Source organism: Natrix helvetica (genome assembly GCF_964273705.1).
Source record: "Natrix helvetica genome assembly, chromosome: 6".
NCBI classification, from domain to species: domain Eukaryota; kingdom Metazoa; phylum Chordata; class Lepidosauria; order Squamata; family Natricidae; genus Natrix; species Natrix helvetica.
The window spans coordinates 616,096-635,794 of record NC_138553.1 but is presented as its reverse complement, the minus strand read 5'-3'; the positions used below and the strand labels follow the sequence as shown (position 1 = coordinate 635,794).

At 56.6% G+C, this 19,699-nt stretch overlaps 3 protein-coding genes across 9 annotated transcripts in view; 1 reads left to right on the top strand and 2 right to left on the bottom strand.

The window, feature by feature from the left end:
* The window catches only part of SHANK3 (SH3 and multiple ankyrin repeat domains 3), a 241,380-nt gene extending 232,859 nt beyond the window's left edge, over nt 1-8,521 (top strand). For 4 of the 6 annotated variants that reach the window (XM_081957745.1, XM_081957744.1, XM_081957742.1 and 1 more), the window contains one exon: nt 1,637-8,521. In XM_081957745.1, coding sequence (XP_081813871.1) covers nt 1,637-2,180 — 544 coding nt within the window. In that variant the 3' untranslated portion in view covers nt 2,181-8,521. The remainder of the gene's footprint in view (nt 1-1,636) is intronic. The other 2 variants (XM_081957746.1, XM_081957747.1) reach the window with 2 other exon arrangements.
* Nucleotides 1-19,699, bottom strand: part of LOC309394511 (nucleoside diphosphate kinase 6-like) — a 435,625-nt gene that overhangs the window by 358,800 nt on the left and 57,126 nt on the right. The window lies entirely within an intron of this gene.
* MAPK8IP2 (mitogen-activated protein kinase 8 interacting protein 2) overlaps nt 10,890-19,699 on the bottom strand; it is a 44,364-nt gene continuing 35,554 nt past the window's right edge. For both annotated transcript variants that reach the window (XM_081957748.1, XM_081957749.1), the window contains exons 7-12: nt 19,000-19,172; nt 18,388-18,497; nt 16,850-16,969; nt 13,447-13,517; nt 12,948-13,046; nt 10,890-12,196 (exon numbers count right to left, since the gene is read on the bottom strand). In XM_081957748.1, the coding sequence (XP_081813874.1) occupies nt 12,124-12,196; nt 12,948-13,046; nt 13,447-13,517; nt 16,850-16,969; nt 18,388-18,497; nt 19,000-19,172 (646 nt within the window). In that variant the 3' untranslated portion in view covers nt 10,890-12,123. The remainder of the gene's footprint in view (nt 12,197-12,947; nt 13,047-13,446; nt 13,518-16,849; nt 16,970-18,387; nt 18,498-18,999; nt 19,173-19,699) is intronic.

Here is a 19,699-nt window from a genome sequence, read left to right as displayed (position 1 = left end):
CAGAGCTTCCCGAAGACCCTCCTCTCAACACAGCCCTCCCTTCCTTCCCTGACTTCCCATATTGTGGAAAGCAGCATATTTTTTTCACACGCCTTCCCACCCTTTCAGACTAGTGATTGTCCGGTCTCTTCTTAAAAACCTCCAGAGCTTTTGGAGGCCCAGCAGTTCCAGTGGTTGATTGTTCTTCCCCTGCCTGGAGCAGTCCCAGCTACTCAAGTCCCGCCTGCCCCTCTGCCTTCCAGCCCTCCGTCCCCAGAAGCGGGATAGGTCCCTGATCTTCCCTCCTTATGCGCTGCAGACGCTGGCTCTTGAGGGGTTCCGGAGGGGTTCCAGGAGGAAAAGGGACCTTCCAGCACAGGCGATGAACAGAGGCTTCCTGGGTCAGAGGGAGGTCCAGGTCATCTCCCTGGTCAGCAAAAGCAGCAGGCCAAACCCAGCTCAATCCCTTGCTCCTTCCGTGGGCTCCCAACGTTGGGAAAGGGGAGGCTAAGGAAAGAGCCCTCCCCTTTTGGCTTGAATCTCCCACTCCAAGTGCCCCACTTGTTGGGCGCAAGGAACCAGACGGGCAGCCTGGACTGATAGGAGAAGCTTCTCTCACCTGTTCTTGCAATCTCCCCAGACTGACTTACGCTCCCTTGAGAACTGGGTGAGCCCCCCAGGGATTGCGGGGTGTGTGTGTGTGTGTCAGATCTCCTTTGCTTTTGCCCTGCAGGGATTCCAAACTAGAGACGCTCTTAGCTCCCCCCTCCCTGACTTTTCAGCTACAGGTTCCACCAGACGTTTTAACAAAAAGGTGCAAAGTGGCTTTCTGTCCCTTTTTGTTTTGTCCGTGGAAATAATCTACACCAGCACGGCTGGCTGAAGGACTCTGGGCGATGGAGTCCACGCGTCTTAAAGTTGCCAAGGTTGGGGAGCCCTGGACTAGACCTTTCAGGAGCGCAGCTCCCTCTCTCAGAAAGGCCGACTATCCCCCGGGCTCAGGGAGTCCTCCTTGGCCCACTCCGAGCGAGCCTCCAGCCGGCTTCCCAGAGTCCTGGAGGGAAGGGGGCCCTTCCGGAGCTGATGAAAAACACCAGCAGGAAACTATCCAGCCCCTCCCTCCCAGGCAAGCCGGTTCTTGCACAGGGGGGGGCATCACCCCCCCAGAGCTGAACCAGGGAGCCTTAACAGGATAACGGAGTTGGAAGGGATCTAGCAGGAACCCCTCCCCCATTTCTGAGAAATAGTCCTGGCCCTCCCCAGGGTGGGTTTCTTCCTGCCCAGAGACCCTGCTTCTCCGGATCCCCACCTCTGCTGCAGGGAAGGTTGAGGGCTGCAGGAATTTGGGATTTTGGGGGGCTGAGGGGGTTAAGGTTAGCGTTGGGAAACTGGAGGGGGGGTCGATTTCCAGGGAGGGTCAGCCCCCCCCCCAAGCAGCCTCTGTGTGTCTGGGAGATAAGGCCTGCCCAGGGGGGGCCATGCGGAAGAGCTTGGGGGGGTCAGTGGGCTTCCCGGAGGGTTCTGCAGAATCTGTGGCCTTGTTGGTTGTGTGGGGAATGTGTGTGTGTGTGTGTGCGTGTGTGTGTGTGCAGCTGTTTTGTGCCTGGGCACCTCTCTCACCACGGCTCCTCCCCCCCCTCTCTCTCTGTCTTCACAGACTTTTCAGTAGTTTAGGAGAACTAAGCACCATTTCCCAGCGCAGCTCCGGCACCACCTACACCGTGCGTCCTGGCAGCCGCTACCCTGTGACCCGCCGCACTCCCAGTCCGGTAAAGCCTGCCCTGGATAGGACAGACCCCCTGAGCACCGTCCGGCCCTACGGGCTGACCCCGCCCACCATCCTCAAATCTTCCAGCCTCTCCATCCCCCACGAGCCCAAGGAGGTGCGCTTTGTGGTGCGCAGTGTCAGTGCCCGGAGCCGCTCCCCTTCCCCCTCTCCCTCCCCGGGGCCCCCCCTGCACTCCCTCCGCCCCCTGCGGCCCTTCATGCAGAAGCCCCTCCAGCTCTGGAACAAGTACGACGTGGGGGACTGGCTGGAGAGCATTAACCTGCTGGAGCACCGAGACAAATTCGAGGACAATGAAATTGAGGGCACCCACCTGCCCGCCCTGACCAAGGAGGACTTTGTGGAGCTGGGGGTGACGCGGGTGGGGCACCGCATGAACATTGAGCGGGCGCTCAAGCAGCTGGCAGAAAGCTGACCGTCCCGGCAGCCCCGGCTCCTCTCCCGGGGCCGCGTCACTCAGGGGCAGGCGGGGCCGTTCCTGCTAGGCCAGTAGACGGGGGCCCACCTGGTGCTCCTCCTCCTGCACTGAAGGACGGGGGTGGGCAGGCGCCTCCTCTCCCTCCCACCCCACAGGCACCCTGGCGCAGGCTCCCTTCCTCAGGAACAGGCATGGGCCACGGGAGCTCAGCGCCTCCCCGAGACAGTCACTGCTGGACAGGCGGTTCTGGGGAAGGAGAGGCCCTCCCCTGCAGGAGAAGACCTCGGCAGCACCTCCTGCCCACCTGGCAGGGGCCCCAGGGGAGGCCGGAGGGACCAGGGGCCAAGGGAGGAAGGGGTCCTTGCGCTAGGGTTGCAAAGCTCCAGCCGGGCCTGAACAGGATCCGTACGTTGTGGAGCTGGGAAGGCCGGGTGGGCTTTTGGGGAAGGGGCTCAGTGTACTGGCTGAAGGAAGCCTGGCTGGCCCCCAGCGACTGCTGCCGGAGGAATTCCCCCTGTGAAGGCCAGCAGGAGCTCCTAAGAGAGGTGGAGGGGCAGACGTGGGAGCGCCGCTCGGGAGGGCCCCCGTCCACCCCACTTCCTACCCCACCCGCAGCCCCTGGCCCTCCCCCACAAGGACCCTGCGGGGCCAGGAAGAGGAGACGACCGGGAGAGGGCCCCCGCGGACAGTGGGCACTGCCGCCTGGAGGACTGTTGCCGTGCCCTGGCGCGCGAGAGGGGCTGATGTCGCATGGATCGAAGCATGCTTGGGGCGCAGAGGGAGGCGAAGGGCGGATGCTGCTTGGCCAGCCCGGGGGGGAGGGGGGGTGGCCTCGTTTGGCTTTGCGGGTGCGGGGCAGTCGAAGGGGGTCTCTTCATCTCTCTCTGCATTTCTGTAGGTTTGGCGATCCCAAGGAGAGGATGCCCAACAGCAGGAAACCCCCCCCCTCTGTCCCACTCACTCATTTTTGCATCTTTTTAATCAGCTATATATTTGAAAAGGGGGAAGAAGAACAAATATCTCTATATCTATAGCCACCTTGTTTAGTTAACGGTTGACTGAAGCTATATCTTGTGGGGGGGGGCCTCCTCCCTGCAAGGCTTGGGGGGGGGGGGTTAGTGACCGAATGAAAGATAATCTTTTGAAGGTTCCTTTTAGATGGTCTGAATTTTAAAGATTTGGGGGCAAAGTTGCACTGGCTTCTGGGACACGTCTGAAGTCTTCCATTCTTGCTGGACAGGCCCTGACCGGAGGAGCTGCTCCCCCCCCCCCGCTTACACACACACACACACACACACACACACACACACACGGCTGAGACTCTTTCCCTTGCTGAAGCCCCTCGCCCTGCTTTCCTGGGGAGGCCAGAGAGGAGCAGGCAGGGAGGAAGCCAGGCAGCCTGAGCCACACAGCTGCTGCCCCCAAAATACCCCCAGAAGCCAGGGGGTCCCCAACATTTTGCAAAGGCCCTGGAAGGGATGGCAGTCCTGAGGGGTTCCCAGTCTCGGATGTCCCCTGTGGCTGGCGCCTGGTCCCTCCCCTTTCCTTTAAGAGGCCAAAGAAATGGGGGCCCCTCCCTGCACCCCCAGCCTTCTGCTCTGGGGGGGGGGCTCCGCTCCCTACAGCCCTGGCCTGAAAGTGGAGGAGACCCAGCGGCACCTTTGAAGAGGAGCCCATGTTCATTCTCAAGGTGTCCTCTTAAAACAAGACGCGGTCCAGAGGGGCTGCTGGACTCTTCCTGGTCTCTTTGGCTGCCCCAAAACAGGGGGGCTCTTTTCCCACCACTCCGCCCTGCGCCACCCCCGCCTGGAAATGACTGTCCAGCCAGGCCAGAGCAGGGAGCTTCACCTGGGTGGGAGTTGGGTGAGGCTGTGCTTGGAAGCAGCCCTCCTCTCTCCCACCCTTGTGGCCCCTCCCCAGGCCCAGAGGGCTCCCAGAGCAGGGACTCTGGAGCAGGTGGGAGCAAAGAGAGAGGCGCCAAAGACCTCCGGGGGTCAGAGCAGGAGCCTCCGCCTAGGGCAGCCCAGCCCCTTCCTCTCCAGGGCCATTCCCTCTTCTGGGGCTAGAGCAGGGGAGGCTCACTGACCCTCATAGATCCCTGGCCTTCCCCCCACCCCCAGCTTTTACCAATGGCCAAGAGAAACCTGCTTCCTGCCAAGGGCTCTCAAATGGCTGCTCCGTAGAAGGACTGGGGGGGGGGGGGCGAGCACATAGTCTTTTCTCCTGGGGAGGGGGGGTGGCTGCCAGCTTGAAGGCCCAAGGAAAGCCGGGCAGGGGGCAACTTGGCTGGGGGTGGGCTGCTCTCTTCCTCCTGAAAGGAGCTCAGGGGGGCTGGGCACCTGCCAGGATTGCTTGCCACACCAGCCCCCTCCCCCGATCCATCGACCTACAACGCCCAGAGCCCCCCCCCCAACATCTCTGCAATTCCTGCCCCCCCAATTGATACTCCTTAGGGAAAGGTGAGAGGAGGGGGCCAGGCATCCCCCATGGTGGCCCTGCCAAGTGCTTAATCTCCCAGCCGGAGGAGGAGAAGGAGGAAGGAAGGCAGCTGTGTTCCAATTCCAATGTTTTAAGGCCCCGCAACCTCCCAGGGACCCCCAGCCAATCCTGGGCTTCTTCCCCCATCCCTGAGAAAAGCTACTTTGGGGTTACAACTTAAAAGGCCTGTTTGAAAGCAACAAACGTCACACACAAATTGTGTGATAAAAGAGTTTTAAACGGCAGCAAATGCAGGACCAGCCCCACATCTGGCGCTCTCCAGCTGTGTCGGGCTGCAGTTCCCATCATCCCCAATTGTGTGGTGTGTTGGGGGGGGGCAGCCTCTCAGAAAGCACACACCCCATTGGGAGGGACCTCAGTGGTCGTCTAGTCCAGCCCCTTGCTCAAGCAGGAGACCCCCCTATCATTTCAGACAAGCGGTTCTCTCAACTCTTCTTAAAAACCTCCCAGCGATGAAGCCTCCACAACTTCTGGAGGCAAGCAGTTCCACTGGCTAATAGTCCTCACGGTCAGGAAATTCTTCATTCCAGGCTGCCCCCTCTCTCTTTAACGACCCCTTCCTCCTCCTGCCTTCTGGGGCTTTGGAGAATAGGTGGAGCCCCCCCTTCTCTGGGGCAGCCCCTCAAATACTGGAAGGCGACTATCAGGTCCCCCCTAGTCCTCTTACCACTTTTTTATCAATTGGGCCAGGAAAACCCCTTTTATAGAGTGGGCTTTCCTGGTCAGAAAGGGTGCAAGGACCCCCAGGAGCCTCTCCCTGGGCTTTGAAGTGGGGCCCCTGGGCCCTTCGTTCTGGGCCATCTCCAGACTTCATGAGCCCCCAAAGGGCCGTGATGGACCCCCAGACTGCCTGGTGGCACCTCGACACCCCTGGAGATGGGAGGAGCTGCCTTCTCTCCCTCCAGGGGAGCCCCTCGTGTGGGGAGGCAAAAACAGGTGCCAAAGAAGGACCGTTCCTTTCCGCTGCCAAAGACCCAACTGGCGTCCATCGGACCCCTCCCCATAAAAAGCAAATGCCCCCTGGATTCCATGGGTTCAGAAGGAGGGCGTTTCTCTCTGTCTCTAGAGGGGGTGGTCTCCAGGCCCAAGTAAACATAGAACCTTTCCCCTCCCCAATTTTTCTGGAGGGCTCACAATTGTTGCTTTGGGCTGGGAGCGAGGGTGCCCCCCCTTCAAACCGTGCCCCAGCCGCCACCCCCATCCTCCCCACGGCCAGGGAAGCGCATCAGGCGGCTGAGGTACGCCCCCCACGCGCGGCAGGCGCTTTCTCCGCTCCACGTGCTATGGAGCCGGTGTCTCCGTCCCTTCCGCAGCTGTTTCTGGGACCACAGGAGACGCGTCTGCCCAGCTGCCTGCCCGGCCTCCTCCCGTGGAGGCCCGAAGACTGTAGACCCCCTCCCCAAACTCCCCCCCCCCGTCTGCAGGAAGTTCGCTTCGGGACCGGGAAAGCTGGACGCCGCCTTGATGGGGGAGCCCCCTCCCCTCTAGGGACGCGGGAGATGCTTTTGCTCTCCTGCCGATCAAGGAGGCTAGCGCAGCCCCCTCACCTGGGGGGAGCTCACCAGCCCCTCCCGCTAAGCAGCTGCAGCCGTACCTGTGTTTGCAAACACTGCGTGATGCCCCCCGGAGCCTCGGCTGACCGGAGCGGGGCCACCACGGCTAAGTCCCGACGGCAGGCATTGCGCCAGGGAACGCGAAGGCCGCCCAGCCCTGATGCTCAAGCGCCCCCTCGGCCCCCTTGTCTGGGCCCGGCCGGGAGGAGGGCAGGCCGGCCTGAGAGCCAGAGCTCCGATGGCAGCTTTGGCAAGGAAGCATCCAAACCCCTGAGAGACTCCCTCCTCTCCCCTCCCACCCCCCAAATAAAGCTCAACCCCTGGAACGGCTGGGGGGCCATAGAGTGGGCGGTGAGGGCCCCAGTGGGTGGGAGGCCTGTGTGCAGAGGGGGCTCCCAACAGCCACCTGGGGGAAATGCAGCCCCTCCTCCTGATTCCCCAAGGAGAGACGCCCCCCTTCCTTACATGTAGACAGGGGCTCCTCCCTTCGTGGCTCAGAACAGGCTGGGCTGCCATGGGGCTGGGGGCCCCGTTGCTCTTCCTGGGATGCGGCACATGGTGCAGTCTCAGCCCCCCCCACTTGGGGAAGCCCTTGAGGAATCTGTCCCCAAACCAAGAGGGGGGGGAGCAGAGGCCGCCAAGCCCACCGCCTCCAGCCGTGCAGGGAAGTCTCCACAGAGCAGGCTCCACGCCAGGGAGGCAGAGGCCCAATGTGGCTGAGTGTGGATTGCGCCATCTCAGGGGCCACCTTGGCCTGGGGGTGTGGACCCCAAAGGCTGCCAGCTGGCTTACAGGGAGAGGGTGGGAAGCCGACCAGCTCGGAGGGCACCATGTTGGGGAAGAGAGTCCTGCAGCGATGTTCTCGTGCCAAGTAGGGGGAAGAAAATCTCTGACCCCCCCCTCCCCAGTCCCTGCCCTGAAAGGAAAGCTGGCAAAGCCCCCAACACCCTCCCCTCCCCAGCAAGAGGTAGGAAAGTCCTTCGGCCTGGTACCTTGACCCCTAAATAGCCCCTCAGAATGGGCAGGGCAGGGAAAGGGCCCGGCTGCCCCTCTCCAGAGGGAAAGCAGCCACTCTTGAGGGCACCTTCTGGTCACCAAAGGGAGCCACGGCCGTCCACGGAAAAGCCTCCTCTTCCTTGTGGTTTGGCTTTCAGCTTTGCAAGGGGACAGAGAGCCCCCCCACCCAAGGATCCACCTGGGCCAGCAGGGAAGAGGCCTCGGCTGCAGGCTCCCCCTTTGTGAAAACGCTCAACTCCCCCCCCACACACACACACCTATAGCACCCCAGGCCCCAGTGCGAGTCACACCCTGCTTAGCAAGTTCCCTGGTCTGCTTCTGCCTTTGCTTCCCCAGCTGCCCCCAGAGGCTTTGCCGTGGCTGCCCCTCCCCCCTGCTGCCACGCTTAACTGGCTGCTTGGCCAGAAGGACCCGCTTGTGCCCCGTCGGCATCCCAGCCTTGGCACCAAGGCAGCCGACCCACCCCGGCTGCAGCGAAGCACGTCGCTTGCATGGCCCAGCTTCCCGCCCCTGGTTCGGATTGCACCTGCCCCCACCACCTCTGCCCCTCCTCAAGCCCTGGCAGCAAACCCCTCCCTCCATTCCCCAAGCCATCCCAGAGAAGGCCGGTGGGCTCCGGGGAGGGTGGGGAGACCCCTCCCCTCCAGCAGGTGTGACCCCAGCTGCCCCAGAGAGAATAGGGTTCTTCTCGTGACTTCTCAATGACTTTTGTGACCTCTGGAGAAAATGGGGTCAGGAGGTTCTCCTTTGAGAGTTTCCTAAGGTTGCTGGTTTTCTTGGGGGTCTTGATGTGGTCCTTTAATCCCCCCAGATGCCCATTCCCCCCTCTGGGCTTTGGAAACAGGCAGGGACCCCTGCCACCCCCCCCCCACCTCCCAGCCTCCTCGAAGGGCCAGGGGCTCCTGCAGCTGCTGCCTGGTGGGACTCCCAGCACTGCGTCCCAGGACAAAACGCACACGGACAAGGCCCGCGGTCTCAGCCCCCACCCCCACCCCTGTCTCTCCCCCTCCCCTTGCCCCCCCCCACTCTGCTGCTGCCCCCCTTGGTTTGGCTGAAGGTTTATTAATTGACAGGGTCAGTTTGACGTCACCCCTTATTTTATACCGATTTCCCGAGGAAGTCCGTCTTCTGCAGAGTAAGGGAGGCCTGACTCACTCACCTCCCTACCCGATGTTGTGATAACGCCCCCACACACAGAGATCTATGTTTCTTATATTATTATTATTATTATTACTACTATTATTATTATGTAATAAATTTATAAGAAATCCCTGGGCTGTTGCTTGGTTATTGCTGTTACTGTGGTGCCAGGCCTGCCTCCCCTTGGGCGTCCAGGCAGAACCGATGCTTAACCCCATTGGTGGCGAAAGGCATCGTTGACTAGAGGTTGACTAGAAGTCAAGAGGATGGCAGCTGCCCGAAGCCAGAAGGGAGAGTTTGTGCCAGACTTTTGCCAGTTCAACTTCCCTCCCTGGGTCTCTTCCCATCCTTTGTCTCTCCTTGTCCAGTCAAGGACCAAAGGATCTTTTGGAAACAGTCCCTCTCCTCTCTCCCTCGGGGATCTCCAAACATGGGCCATTTAAGACTTGTGGACTTCAACTCCCAGAATTTCACAAGCCTCCAAAATGGCCAAGTTTGGAGAGCCCTGCTCTAGGTGGTAGCCGCCTTCTCCCAAGGAAACGTCCTTGAAGACTCCTCGGTTCTCACACTTCAGTGGTCAGTTTCCCCCAGGCACCTCCCCCCCTCCCTCCAGCTTCCCCCCTCCCCCCAGGTTCTTGGCAGCTGCAGTAAGTTCTGACAGGTGGGATTCAACGCTAAGGCAGTACAGGTAGTCCTCCCTTGAACTACTATTTGTTTAGTGACCGTTCAAAGTTACAAAAGTAGTGGAAAAAAATAACTGGTCCTCTGTCACGTGATCAAAATCCAGGCGCTTGGCAAACCAACATGTATTTACGACGGTTGCAGAGTCCCGGGGTCACATGACCCAGGTGGCTTCCAACCAAGAAAGTCAACAGGGGAATCTGGATTCACTTAACAATTGCAGTGACTCGTTTAACAACTGGGGCCAAAACATAGATCATAAAACTGAGGGTGACTCACTTAACAACTGCCTTGCTTAACAATGGGAATTCTGGTCCCAAGCGCAGTCACCGTCAGACCTGCCCCAGCTTAGACGTTTCGGAAAGGAAGACTCTCGACTCCCATTTGTTTGAAGCGATGGGCACTTTTAGTCAGGTGAAGCGGCTGCAGTGAAAGAGAAGCCGGCTCTGAATATTCCCACCCTTTCCCTGGCCCCTCCCCTTTTGACCAGTTCATCCAATAGGATGCTCTTTTGATGTTTCGGGAAGGGCTCAGTGTTTGGCATCTCTCATTCACGCCAGGTGTCCTTGGAGGCGGCTTCATTCCTGTTTGGTACCTCTGGTTCTTCTCAGCATTTCACCCCTTCTGCTGTTTACCTTCCCGTTCTCAGGCCCACACCTAGCTGCCCCAAATCCCTCCCCTCCCTCCCTCCCTCCCTCCCCTCCCCTCTCTCCCTCCCTCCCTTGCTATCTATGGCAGGACATGGGTGAAGGGAAGAGCTGAAGAGGGCCGATCAGACAGGCTTCGGCCGAGGAATACCTGCACAGGTGTCCATATTGGCCCTGCCCAGACACCGTTGAAATGCTCCCATCAAGGAGGGCCATGTGGAGCGAGCAGTCGTCTGCTCAACCACTGCTTGCACATTGGCACTCGTTACGTGAGTGAGCTTTTCCCCATTTTACAACCTTTCTTGCCACAGTTGTTAAGTGAATCTGGCTTCCCCATTGACTTTGCTTGTCAGAAGGTCGCAAAAGGGGATTTCGTGACCCCGGGGCACTGCGACCGTCATAAGTACGTGGTAGTTGCAAAGCCTCTGGATGTTTGACCATGAAGATGCTGCAAAGGTAGTTAAGTGTGGAAAACGGTCACCTTACTTTTTTCGGTGCCCTTCTAACTCTGAACGGCCACTAAATGAAGTGCTAAGTATCCTCGCCCCATGGGGCCTCCCCCCCTCCGCTTGCAAGCAGAGCAGGAAGAGGCCCTGGTGCGATGCTCCCATTTTAGCCCCAGCCCAGGCCCCCATGGCCCTTTCCCCTTGAGGCAGGCAAAGGCTTCTGGGGGTCTGCCCTAAGCACCCCTTCCCTTCCAGCCCCAGCAACTGCCAGCCAAGATGCCATTGGCCTTCCTGCTGTCTTTCAGGGACCTTGGAGGCCTTCTAGTCCAACCCCTGCTCAAGCAGGAGACCATAGAACATTCTAGACAGGTGGCCGTCCAGTCTCTTCTTAAAAGCCTCCAGTGATGGAGCCCCCACAGCTTCTGCTAATTAACTCTTCTCAGTGTCAGGAAATCCCCCCTTAGTTCTAGGTTGCTTCTCTCCTTGATGAGTTTCCATCCGTTGCTCCTTGTCCTGCCCTCGGGGGCTTTGGGAAAGAGGCTGAGCCCCCTCCCTCTTCTCTGGGGTAGCCCCTGAGATACTGGAAGGCTGCTATCCTGTGCCCCCTACTCCTATTCTCCCTGCTGGCCAGGTCCAGATCCTGCAGCCGTTCTCCCTTGGTCTTTGCCTCCAGGCCTCCTGCCTGCACCGCAAACGCCGCAACCACACTGCCCCCTGGTGACACCAAGCATATATTTTATTGAAAGTCCAACTCATGACAAGGCAGTGAGTAGGGAGGCTCCCTAGTCCGTTTGTACAGCTCGCTGCTCCTGGTGGGTGAAGTTACGGATAAATATATCGCTACATGAACAGACAGCAGAGGCCACTAACGCTCAGCTCCGACCGGGTCCAGGCAGGCGGGCTGGCAAGCGGATGCGTTCACCAGGCACAGCGGGGGGGGGCAGGGGGGAGAGCTGGGGAGGGGCCTCCCAAGGGGCCTGCAGCCAGGCTGACCCTCTACCAGGGCCCTGGGGGTTCAGCAAGAGAAAACTGGGGCTCCTGGGCTCTCTGCAAAGGGTGATGCCTGGAATAGTCCTTGCTCCTCTCTTCTCCCCCCCCTCTCCCCAGAAGGGGCCTCCCAGCCACAGCAGGAGCAGAGGGAAGGAAGGAGCCCCCTCCCCCCCATTTCCCCACTTCTGCCAAGGAGCTGCCTGCAGAAATGCCCTCTGGGTTCCCGGCTGGCATGCAGCATGTGGTGGGGGGTCTATCTTGCACTCCCCCCAACTCAGCTGTGCCCCTCGCAGGTGAGAATTAGCAGGAAAATATGGGGTGGGGGTGGGGGGAGGTGGTAGGAGGAGGTGTGCACACGCATACAGCCCCTCTTCCTGAAAAACCGATTGGCCGAGGGGGGAGCCAGAGCATCGAGGCTGGGCAAAGCAGGGAGGAGGCAGGGAGAAGAATGGGGAGTCATTGCCCTCCCCCAAAAGAAGGACAGAAGGGAGGCTGGGGGGGGGGCTGGCAGGTGGAAGCACTTTCCCCAGGCAAGCTTCTTCCAGGGAGGGGCCCTCCATGCTGGCCCTCCCTCCCAGCCTTCCTTCCAGCCCAAACAAGGGACCTCATACAAAGGCCATAATTCTTGGGGAGACCCCCACCCCAAACAAGCAGGAAAGCTCCTACGCCCCCCCTCCTCCTCTGCACCCCCATTTCCCCCCTACCTACCAAGCGCCCTCTGAGAGGCTGGCTCCTGCTGCTCCCCTGGCCACATGGGGACCTGGGGGTGGGGTGGGGAATTAGGAAAAGGGGAGAGGAGGCAAGATGCCCACCAGACTAGCCTGGGCCCCAGAGCCCCCCAATGCCAGCCCCCTGCGTGCAGGGAAGTTGTGGGCTGGGCTGCCCGGCAGCACTTGGGCCTCTGCTCCGTCTCTCTGAAGGGGCGTGAAACTGGGGAGGGGGGAGGGGCTGCCCTCCAGCTCACGTCCTACTCCAGGTAAATGTCTTCTGTGGGGCAAGCAAACTCAAGATGCTCCTGGTAGTATTCCTGAAAGGCGCGGCTACAAAGAGGAGGAAGAGCTGAGTTAGTCATACCCTGTTCAGTGGGTGAGAAGGCCACACACGCCTGCCCTCCCCCACTTACCTGGGAGCCCCCAAGACAAAGGGGAGAATCCAGGCATGCATGCACACGTCCAGCCCCCCCCCCCTTCCTTTAAAGGAGGCCAAACTCCCCCCCCAAGAGAAGAAACATGCAGTTTGGCACCACATGTCCACAGGAGCCACGAGGGTATCCCACAACACTCGCTTCCACCCCCCACTGGGGGTGCCACTTGGGACGGTGCCTAGCTCAGGCCCAGTCCCAGCAGTCTCGCAAGGGATGTGGGGCTGCCCCTGTGCCATAAGGTGCCAGGGGAGGGGCTGCTGCTGCTAGGCAAACCCCTCCCTGGGTGAGGTCACCTCTTTGGACAATGACTGGTGGGGGGACTCAGAATTGGTGCCATCCGAATCAGATGGTTCTGCACGCCCAAGAGGACCCCACCTCACCCCTCCAGAGGGATCCGTGGGAGTCTTCACCCAGCCCGGCCACACAGGCACCCCAGCAAAGGAGGGGAGGGGGCAGAATTGCTGGGGGCATCTGCTCTCCCTTCGTGGCAGGACGAGGCTGGGGGGGTCCTGGGCACCTGGCACTTTGGCCATCTTGCCAATTGGGGTCCTCCCACCCAAAGGGTTGCTGTGCCCTGGAGGGTTGGGGTGATGCCCTCCGCCTCCTTGGGTGGCATCGGTTGCAGCAGCGCCTCCCCGCCCACTTACCCCACACACTCGGCCACAGGCCGCATGGACTCCTGCGAGACGAAGACGTGGCAGGCGAAGCGGCTCAGGGCGGGGTGCTTGGTGATGAACCCAAAATAGCTGCAGGAGGAGAGCAGCAGTGTTGAGGCCAAGCGGGCAGAGCAGCCCCTGGTGCCACGGCTGCCCCCAGCAAAGGGCACATCTGTGGAGCTGGGAGGGGCCGGGGAAAGGGAGGGAGGCTGGCTGCTCGAAAGAGTCTGGCCACTGGCCGGTGCCAACGCTGCCTCCTTGGCTCTGCTCTGTGTGGCTTTGCCGTTGCCCACCTTTCCCACTGCAGAGCCTTCGCTGACCAGTGCCAGCAGCTGCCATGGAGCGAGCAGACCCTCAAAAGGCTCCAGCGGCCCATTTGCAAAGAGAGAGCCCCCACCGCCACCTGTGCCCTTCCCTCCATGGGGGCAGAACCTGCCCATTCAGCCCGTGCCATCCCAAGCAGGCACCCCTTGCAGAAGGAACCACTCACCAGCTATTGCGAGGGTGGCAGCCGCAGAAGGAGACATTCTTCATCTGGAAGAAATGGCTGCAGCGCTCCAACTAGGAGGGAGGGAGGGAGGGAGGGAGGGAGGGAGGGAGGAAGGAAGGAAGGAAGGAAGGAAGGAAGGAAGGAAGGAAGGAAGGGGGAGGGGGGAAGGAAAGGAAGGAGGGAAGGAAGAAGGAAGGGAGGAAAGAAGGAAGGAAGGAGGAAAGAAGAAAGGAAGGAGGAAGGAAGGAGGAAAGACAAAAGGAAGGTAGAAAGAAAGAAGGAAGGAAGGAGGAAGGAAAGAAGAAAGGAAGGAAAGAAAGAAAGAAGGAAGGAAGGAAAGAAAGAAGAAGGAAGGAAGGTAGAAAGAAGGAAGGAAGGAGGGAGGGAGGAGGGAGGGAGGAAGAAAGGAAGGAAGGAGGAGGAAGGAAAGGAAGAAAGGAGGAAGGAAGGAAGGAAGGAAGGAAGGAAGGAAGGAAGGAAGGAAGGAAAGGGCAGTGATGAGGCAGCCATGCCAGCCAACCCTGCCCAGCCCTGAGTAGGAGGGCCTTTCTGGGGTCTCTGCCATGGGCTACCCATCTGACCTGGCCTTCTTGCCCCCCATGACCCGTGGAGCTTGGCATGGGCATTGGGGGGGGGCAAGCAGCAAAAGAGCCAGCCAGCGCAGTGCCCAAGAGGCTTCAAAATGGTCCCTGAGACTCTGGACATGGCCCTGCTTCTGCCCATTGCAAAACTCTGGGACAAAGAGCTGGCATAGAGAGAGGAATCCAAGCCATCCGTGGGGAGGGCAAAGAGCAGCCACGCCCCACCAAAGGTTTGCCCCTCCTCTCCAGGGCTGGTCGAGGGCTGGGGAATGGCAAGGGGACGGGCATTGCCCTAAGACTGAGCCTCCCACCAGTCAGAGCACAATGGCTGTGCCAACCTCCCTGCCAAGCCCTCCTGGCCTTGGACCAGGCCGTCCTGCAGAAGCCGTCCTTCACCTGGTCAATAAGCCAGCTAACATTTCGGGTGCCCAAAGTGAGTTTGCACAAACTCCTTCAGCCCACCAGCCTCTCCAAGCAAAGCAGCTGAGCTCAGCCTGTGGGAGTCTTGAGCAGGTGAGCCGAGAGTTTCTGCAGGTGGAGGAAGAGGCCAGGTAGGGTTGCATCTGCAGCTGAGGAGGCTGGCTCCTGCTCGGGAGTAGCCCCCCGCCCCATTTCCTTTTTTGGCCAGTCATACACTTGTAAAGAAGTTGGACAATGTGGAAACGAAGATGGAGACAATGGATCAACGAATTGGTAACATAGAAAAAAAAACAGATAAAGCAGAGGGAAAAATAGAAGATATACAACAATGGGTCAAAAAACAAGAAAATAATATGCAAAAAATTGCGGAAAGAGAGGAGCAAAGAGAAAAGAGGGATGAAGAATTTGATTCTAGATTGAGTGAAGTGGAAACAGAAAGCAGTGGAATAATCGGATGGGAGATGGAGCGTTCTGAATACTTCTTAAGATTTCAATATATAATAGAAGAAAAGGGAGAAAACCTGCCACAAATAAAATCTGAAATCCTCATAGAAATATTAGAGATACCTGAAGAGAAGATGTTGGATGGCATAGACGAGACATTTCGAGTAAATACAAGATATCAACGAGAAACTCCCTCCCAAGTGAAGTCCATGCAAGATTTACTAAAAAAGCATTACAATTACAAATCTTGCAAAAAATAAGAGATAGAAAACTGGAATACAAAGGCAAGGAGATTGTAATTCTAAAGCAAATACCAAGAAGAGTGAGAGAGAAGAAAATACCAATTCTTGACTACAGTTTTACTTAAAATAGGAGTTAACTACAGATGGCTGATTCCGGAAGGTCTAATATTCCTATGGAAAGGACAGAGGTACAGAATTGATACAATTGAGAAAGCGGAAGCTTTCTACACAGAACATCTGAGAGGAAATGACAGGAAGTCTGGAAATGAAGAACTACTGGTGCAATTGTTAGATACACCTATAATTGAAACTGAGAAGATGGAGGGTGCCGTAGGTGGAATTGATATTGAAGAAGGTGCTGTAGGGGGTGTAGAGATTAGAGTACAACGGGAACCAAGATCAACTAGAGCTATAAATCCTATATATAAAACATAAGGATGGAAGGAACAAAATTGCTTTCAATTAATATAAATGGACTTAATTCGGCAAATAAAAGCAAGAAAATATTTCATAAATTAGAAAAGTTAAAATTAGACATAATTTGCTTACAAGAAGTACATATCCAGCAAAGAAATGGCCACCTATTAGTACAACCAAAACTTGGAAAAAATTTCACTTCGTTAGCGGACTGTAAGAAAAGAGGAGTGACCTTTTATATTAAAGATAAAATTCCTGCGAAACAAATTTACACAGATGAAGATGGAAGAATTTTAATGGTGGAAATTATGGACAATGTTAGGAAAATACTTTTAATTGCAATCTACGCACCTAATGAAAAACAAGATGAATTTTATAAAAAACTCCATAAGAAAATTTCTGATTTAGACTATGCTGATATTTATGATGGGAGACTTTAACGGCATTATAAACCAGAATATGGACTATAAAACCCATAATACAACAAAACCAAATAGAAAAACACTCCCGAAGTCCTTCTTCAGGATGATGGATGAAATAAACCTAAAAGACGTCTGGAGAGAAAGAAATCCTACTAAAAAACAATACACCTTCTATTCAAATAGACATTTATCATTCTCTAGAATTGAAATGATTTGGGCTTTAACGGACCTATCTAGCAGTGCACAAGAAGTGGAAATTGAACCAAATACTTGGGCGGATCACAATCCAATGACAATAAGATGGAGACAACAAAGAATAAGACCTAGATGGACACAAATAACATGATATTGAAAGAGAAAGAATTTGTAAAGAAAATGGAAAAAGAATTGACTTTCTTCTTTAAAGAAAATAAAAAAGAAGATACGTCTTTGCAGAATCTCTTGGATACAATGAAGGCCTTTTCTAGAGGTTTGATAATAGACTATGCAAGAAAGAGAAACTTAAAGAAAAGACAAGTGTCCAAGGACCTAGAAAAAGACTATAGTATACTGGAAAAAGAATTACAGAAATTTCCACAAAAGAAAGAGATTAAAATAAAAATGGATACAATAAAACACAAAATGGACCTACTGGAAAAGGAGGAATTGGCACGACAAATTAGAGGCGCTAAACAGAACTACTTTGAAAATGCAAATAAGCCAGGCAGATGGTTGGCATATAAACTGAGAAAAGAAAGAGAGACCAAGAAAATACAACAATTAAGAGATGAACAAGGACAATTGCACTATGGAAATACGGAAAAGAAGAAAATTATACAAGACTACTCCGCCCCATTTCCAACAGCCCCCTCCCCTCCTCCCCACGGCAGACCCTCACCTCTTCCTCCTGACTGTATTCATTGACGGTCAGGATGAGCTTGATGCCTTGAAGGCTGATCTCCAGGTCACAGGTAGACGGAGGCCTCAGGTGGACAGTCAGCTTCCGGGTGGTAGCAATCTGCAGAGAGGAGCAGGTGGCAGGCGGGACCTTGCACGGAAGACCCTCCCCCATGGGACTCACACTCAGGCTAGCCTCAGGGCCAGGGTAACCTGGGGTTGGGATCAGGGATGGGGACATCACGCAAGGCTTCCTTCCAGCATTGGCTCCACCCAGCCAGCTGGAGAAGACAACCAGAAATGGGAGGCCCACCGACCAAGATCCACCCCCAGGGAGGAGCCCCCCCAATCTAATCCTCCAGTCTTGGAATCTGCCATGGGAACTTGGGTAGCCATTGGTCAGAGATGGTTCTGACATTGGGATCAGGGCAAGACCAGGAATGGGCAGCTCCTAGCCCAGGTCTCTTTAGATGGAAGCCTGATATGAGCCCCCCCCTCCCTCCCCCCACAGCTCTGATCGCCCCAGGAGGAAGTGGGCAGAGCTAAGCTGGATCCATAGTAACCGTGACAGTTATTGCCAATATTGCAGTGGTGAAATTCGTTTTTTATTTACTACCGGTTCTCTGGGCGTGGCTTTGGGGGCGTGGCAGGGGAAGGATACTGCAAAATCCCCATTCCCTCCCGATCATCTGGGACTCGGGAGGCAGAGAATAGATGGGGGCGGGGCCAGCCAGAGGTGGCATTTGCCGGTTCTCCGAACTACTCAACATTTCCACTACCGGTTCTCCAGAACTGGTCAGAACCGGCTGGATTTCACCCTGCAATATTGGCAATAGAAAGGTTGGTTGATAATATGAACAGGGACTGTGGGGAAATCCCAGCAACTTTACGTCCTGCTGTGAGCAAAGGTGCCTGGAAGCCTGTAAGAACGACGTCCCCTTAAGGGCAGTGCTGCCCAATGGCTAAGTGGTCTAAATATCCGGCCATAGGCTCAGCCACACTAGTAACCACTCATACATAATTTAATTTTATTCATCACTCATATTTTTTTTTTAAATAATTCACTGTAATAATCCTAAAGGTGCATATTCAAAAGGGAACTGGACTTTCTTGGGTTTTTCCTTGAAGACATTTCACTCCCTACCCAAGAATCTTCTTCAGTCCTGGAGAAGTTCTTTGCTTCTGAAGAACCGAAGAAGCTTCTTGAATGAGAAGCAAAATGTTTTCCAAGAAAAAAAAAACAAGAAAGTAAACTTGCCTTTTGAATATTAAAAAAAAAAAAAAACCCTTGAGGACAACCGTGATCTGGGTGACTGAATGGCCATAGAAATTCAGTGCAATGAGGCTTACATTTCAGGTGCTGCTTTGGGGGCTCTTCTGCAGGAAAGCCATCTTCTCTTCCCCCCCACCCCCACCCCCGTGAAAGGAATGGAGAAGGAAAAGCTGGAAGAAAGGCTGCGGGGTCTTCTGGGAAGGGGCTCTTGTGCTGCACTGACTCCCAGCCCCACTAAGGCAGCCTCAGCGCCCCACAGCTCTCACCTTCTGCATGGCTGCACACAGGATGCCATTGCCCTGGTGGTAGGGCACCTCCACCGAGCCCAGGAACTGCACGTTGAAGTGCTCCACCCAGCAGGGGTTCCGCTTCAGCCCTGCAAGAGACGCCCGGAGTCACATCTGGCCTCCCCCCCCCCCGAGGACCATGCCAGAAAGCCCCCCCCCGGCTCTCTTGTGCTGCTGCTGCTGCTGAACAGGGGCTGGCCAGAAGGACCAGTGGGAGGGACCACATTGGGAGGAGGTGGCTGGTCCTTGGCAGGAGACCCTCCCCCACCTCTTAACCCCTGGGATGTGTCTTTGAGAAGGAGATGGGAGGAGGAGGGTTGGCCCCCCTGCCTTCCTGCCTCAACCCCCTCCCCACTTCTGAGCCTCAGCATCCAGAAAGAGCATCTCCCCCCCCCCCCACAGAGCTGCTCCCTCCTCTCAGCCAGCCAGCCAGCCAAGGCCAAGCAGCTGCCAAGCGGGAGACAGTGCCCAGCGGGCACCCTGAGGCTCTTTGGGCTGCTGCAATTCTCCCAGGCACCCCGCGAGCAGCTACAGGGGAAGAGAGGCCAGTTCCCCACCCCCACCCCGTCCTCCCCTTCACCTGCGGCGTACCTGCCACGTCCCTGGCCTGGCTCACCACCTCGTGGGCATAGAAGGCCGGGAAAATGCCACGTTCCCCCGTGCGCATGTTGTAGCCCCGGTACCAGTAGTCGTCCTCCTCCAGCTCCACCAGGATTGGGTCGTCCACATCAAGCTCCAGCTCGTCTTCGTGGCGAGGGATGAACCTGGAAGAGAGAACAGCCCCCGGGGGGGGATTTCAGGAGCCCCCCCCGGCTCCCTTCTGTGGGGCCAGCCTGCCCCCTCCGCTCTCCTCTGCACTAGCACTCCCAAAGGGGCTTTTTCCGAAAGGCACCTGGACTTCCTTGGGTGTTTTTCCTTGAAAACGTTTCGCTTTTCACTCAAGCAGCTTCTTCAGTTCTAGCTAAAGAACTGAAGCTAGAACTGAAGAAGCTGCTTGAGTGAGAAGCAAAACGTTTTCAAGGAAAAACACCCAAGGAAGTCCAGGTGCCTTTTGGAAAAAGCCCCTTTGGGACCACCATGACCTGGATGATGGAGAATCTCCGGGGACATCCCACCCCTTTTTGCACGGAGAATAAAGACCTCTTAAAGAAGACGTAAGGTCAGACCGGCCCAACCCAGCGGGGCAGTTGAAGGAAGACCCCCTGCAGGTGGTCAGAGGGGCACTTGAGGCCTTGCTCTCCTACCTGGAGGCGGTTTTTCACGGGGCTTCTGCCTTCCCCCCAACCTCCCT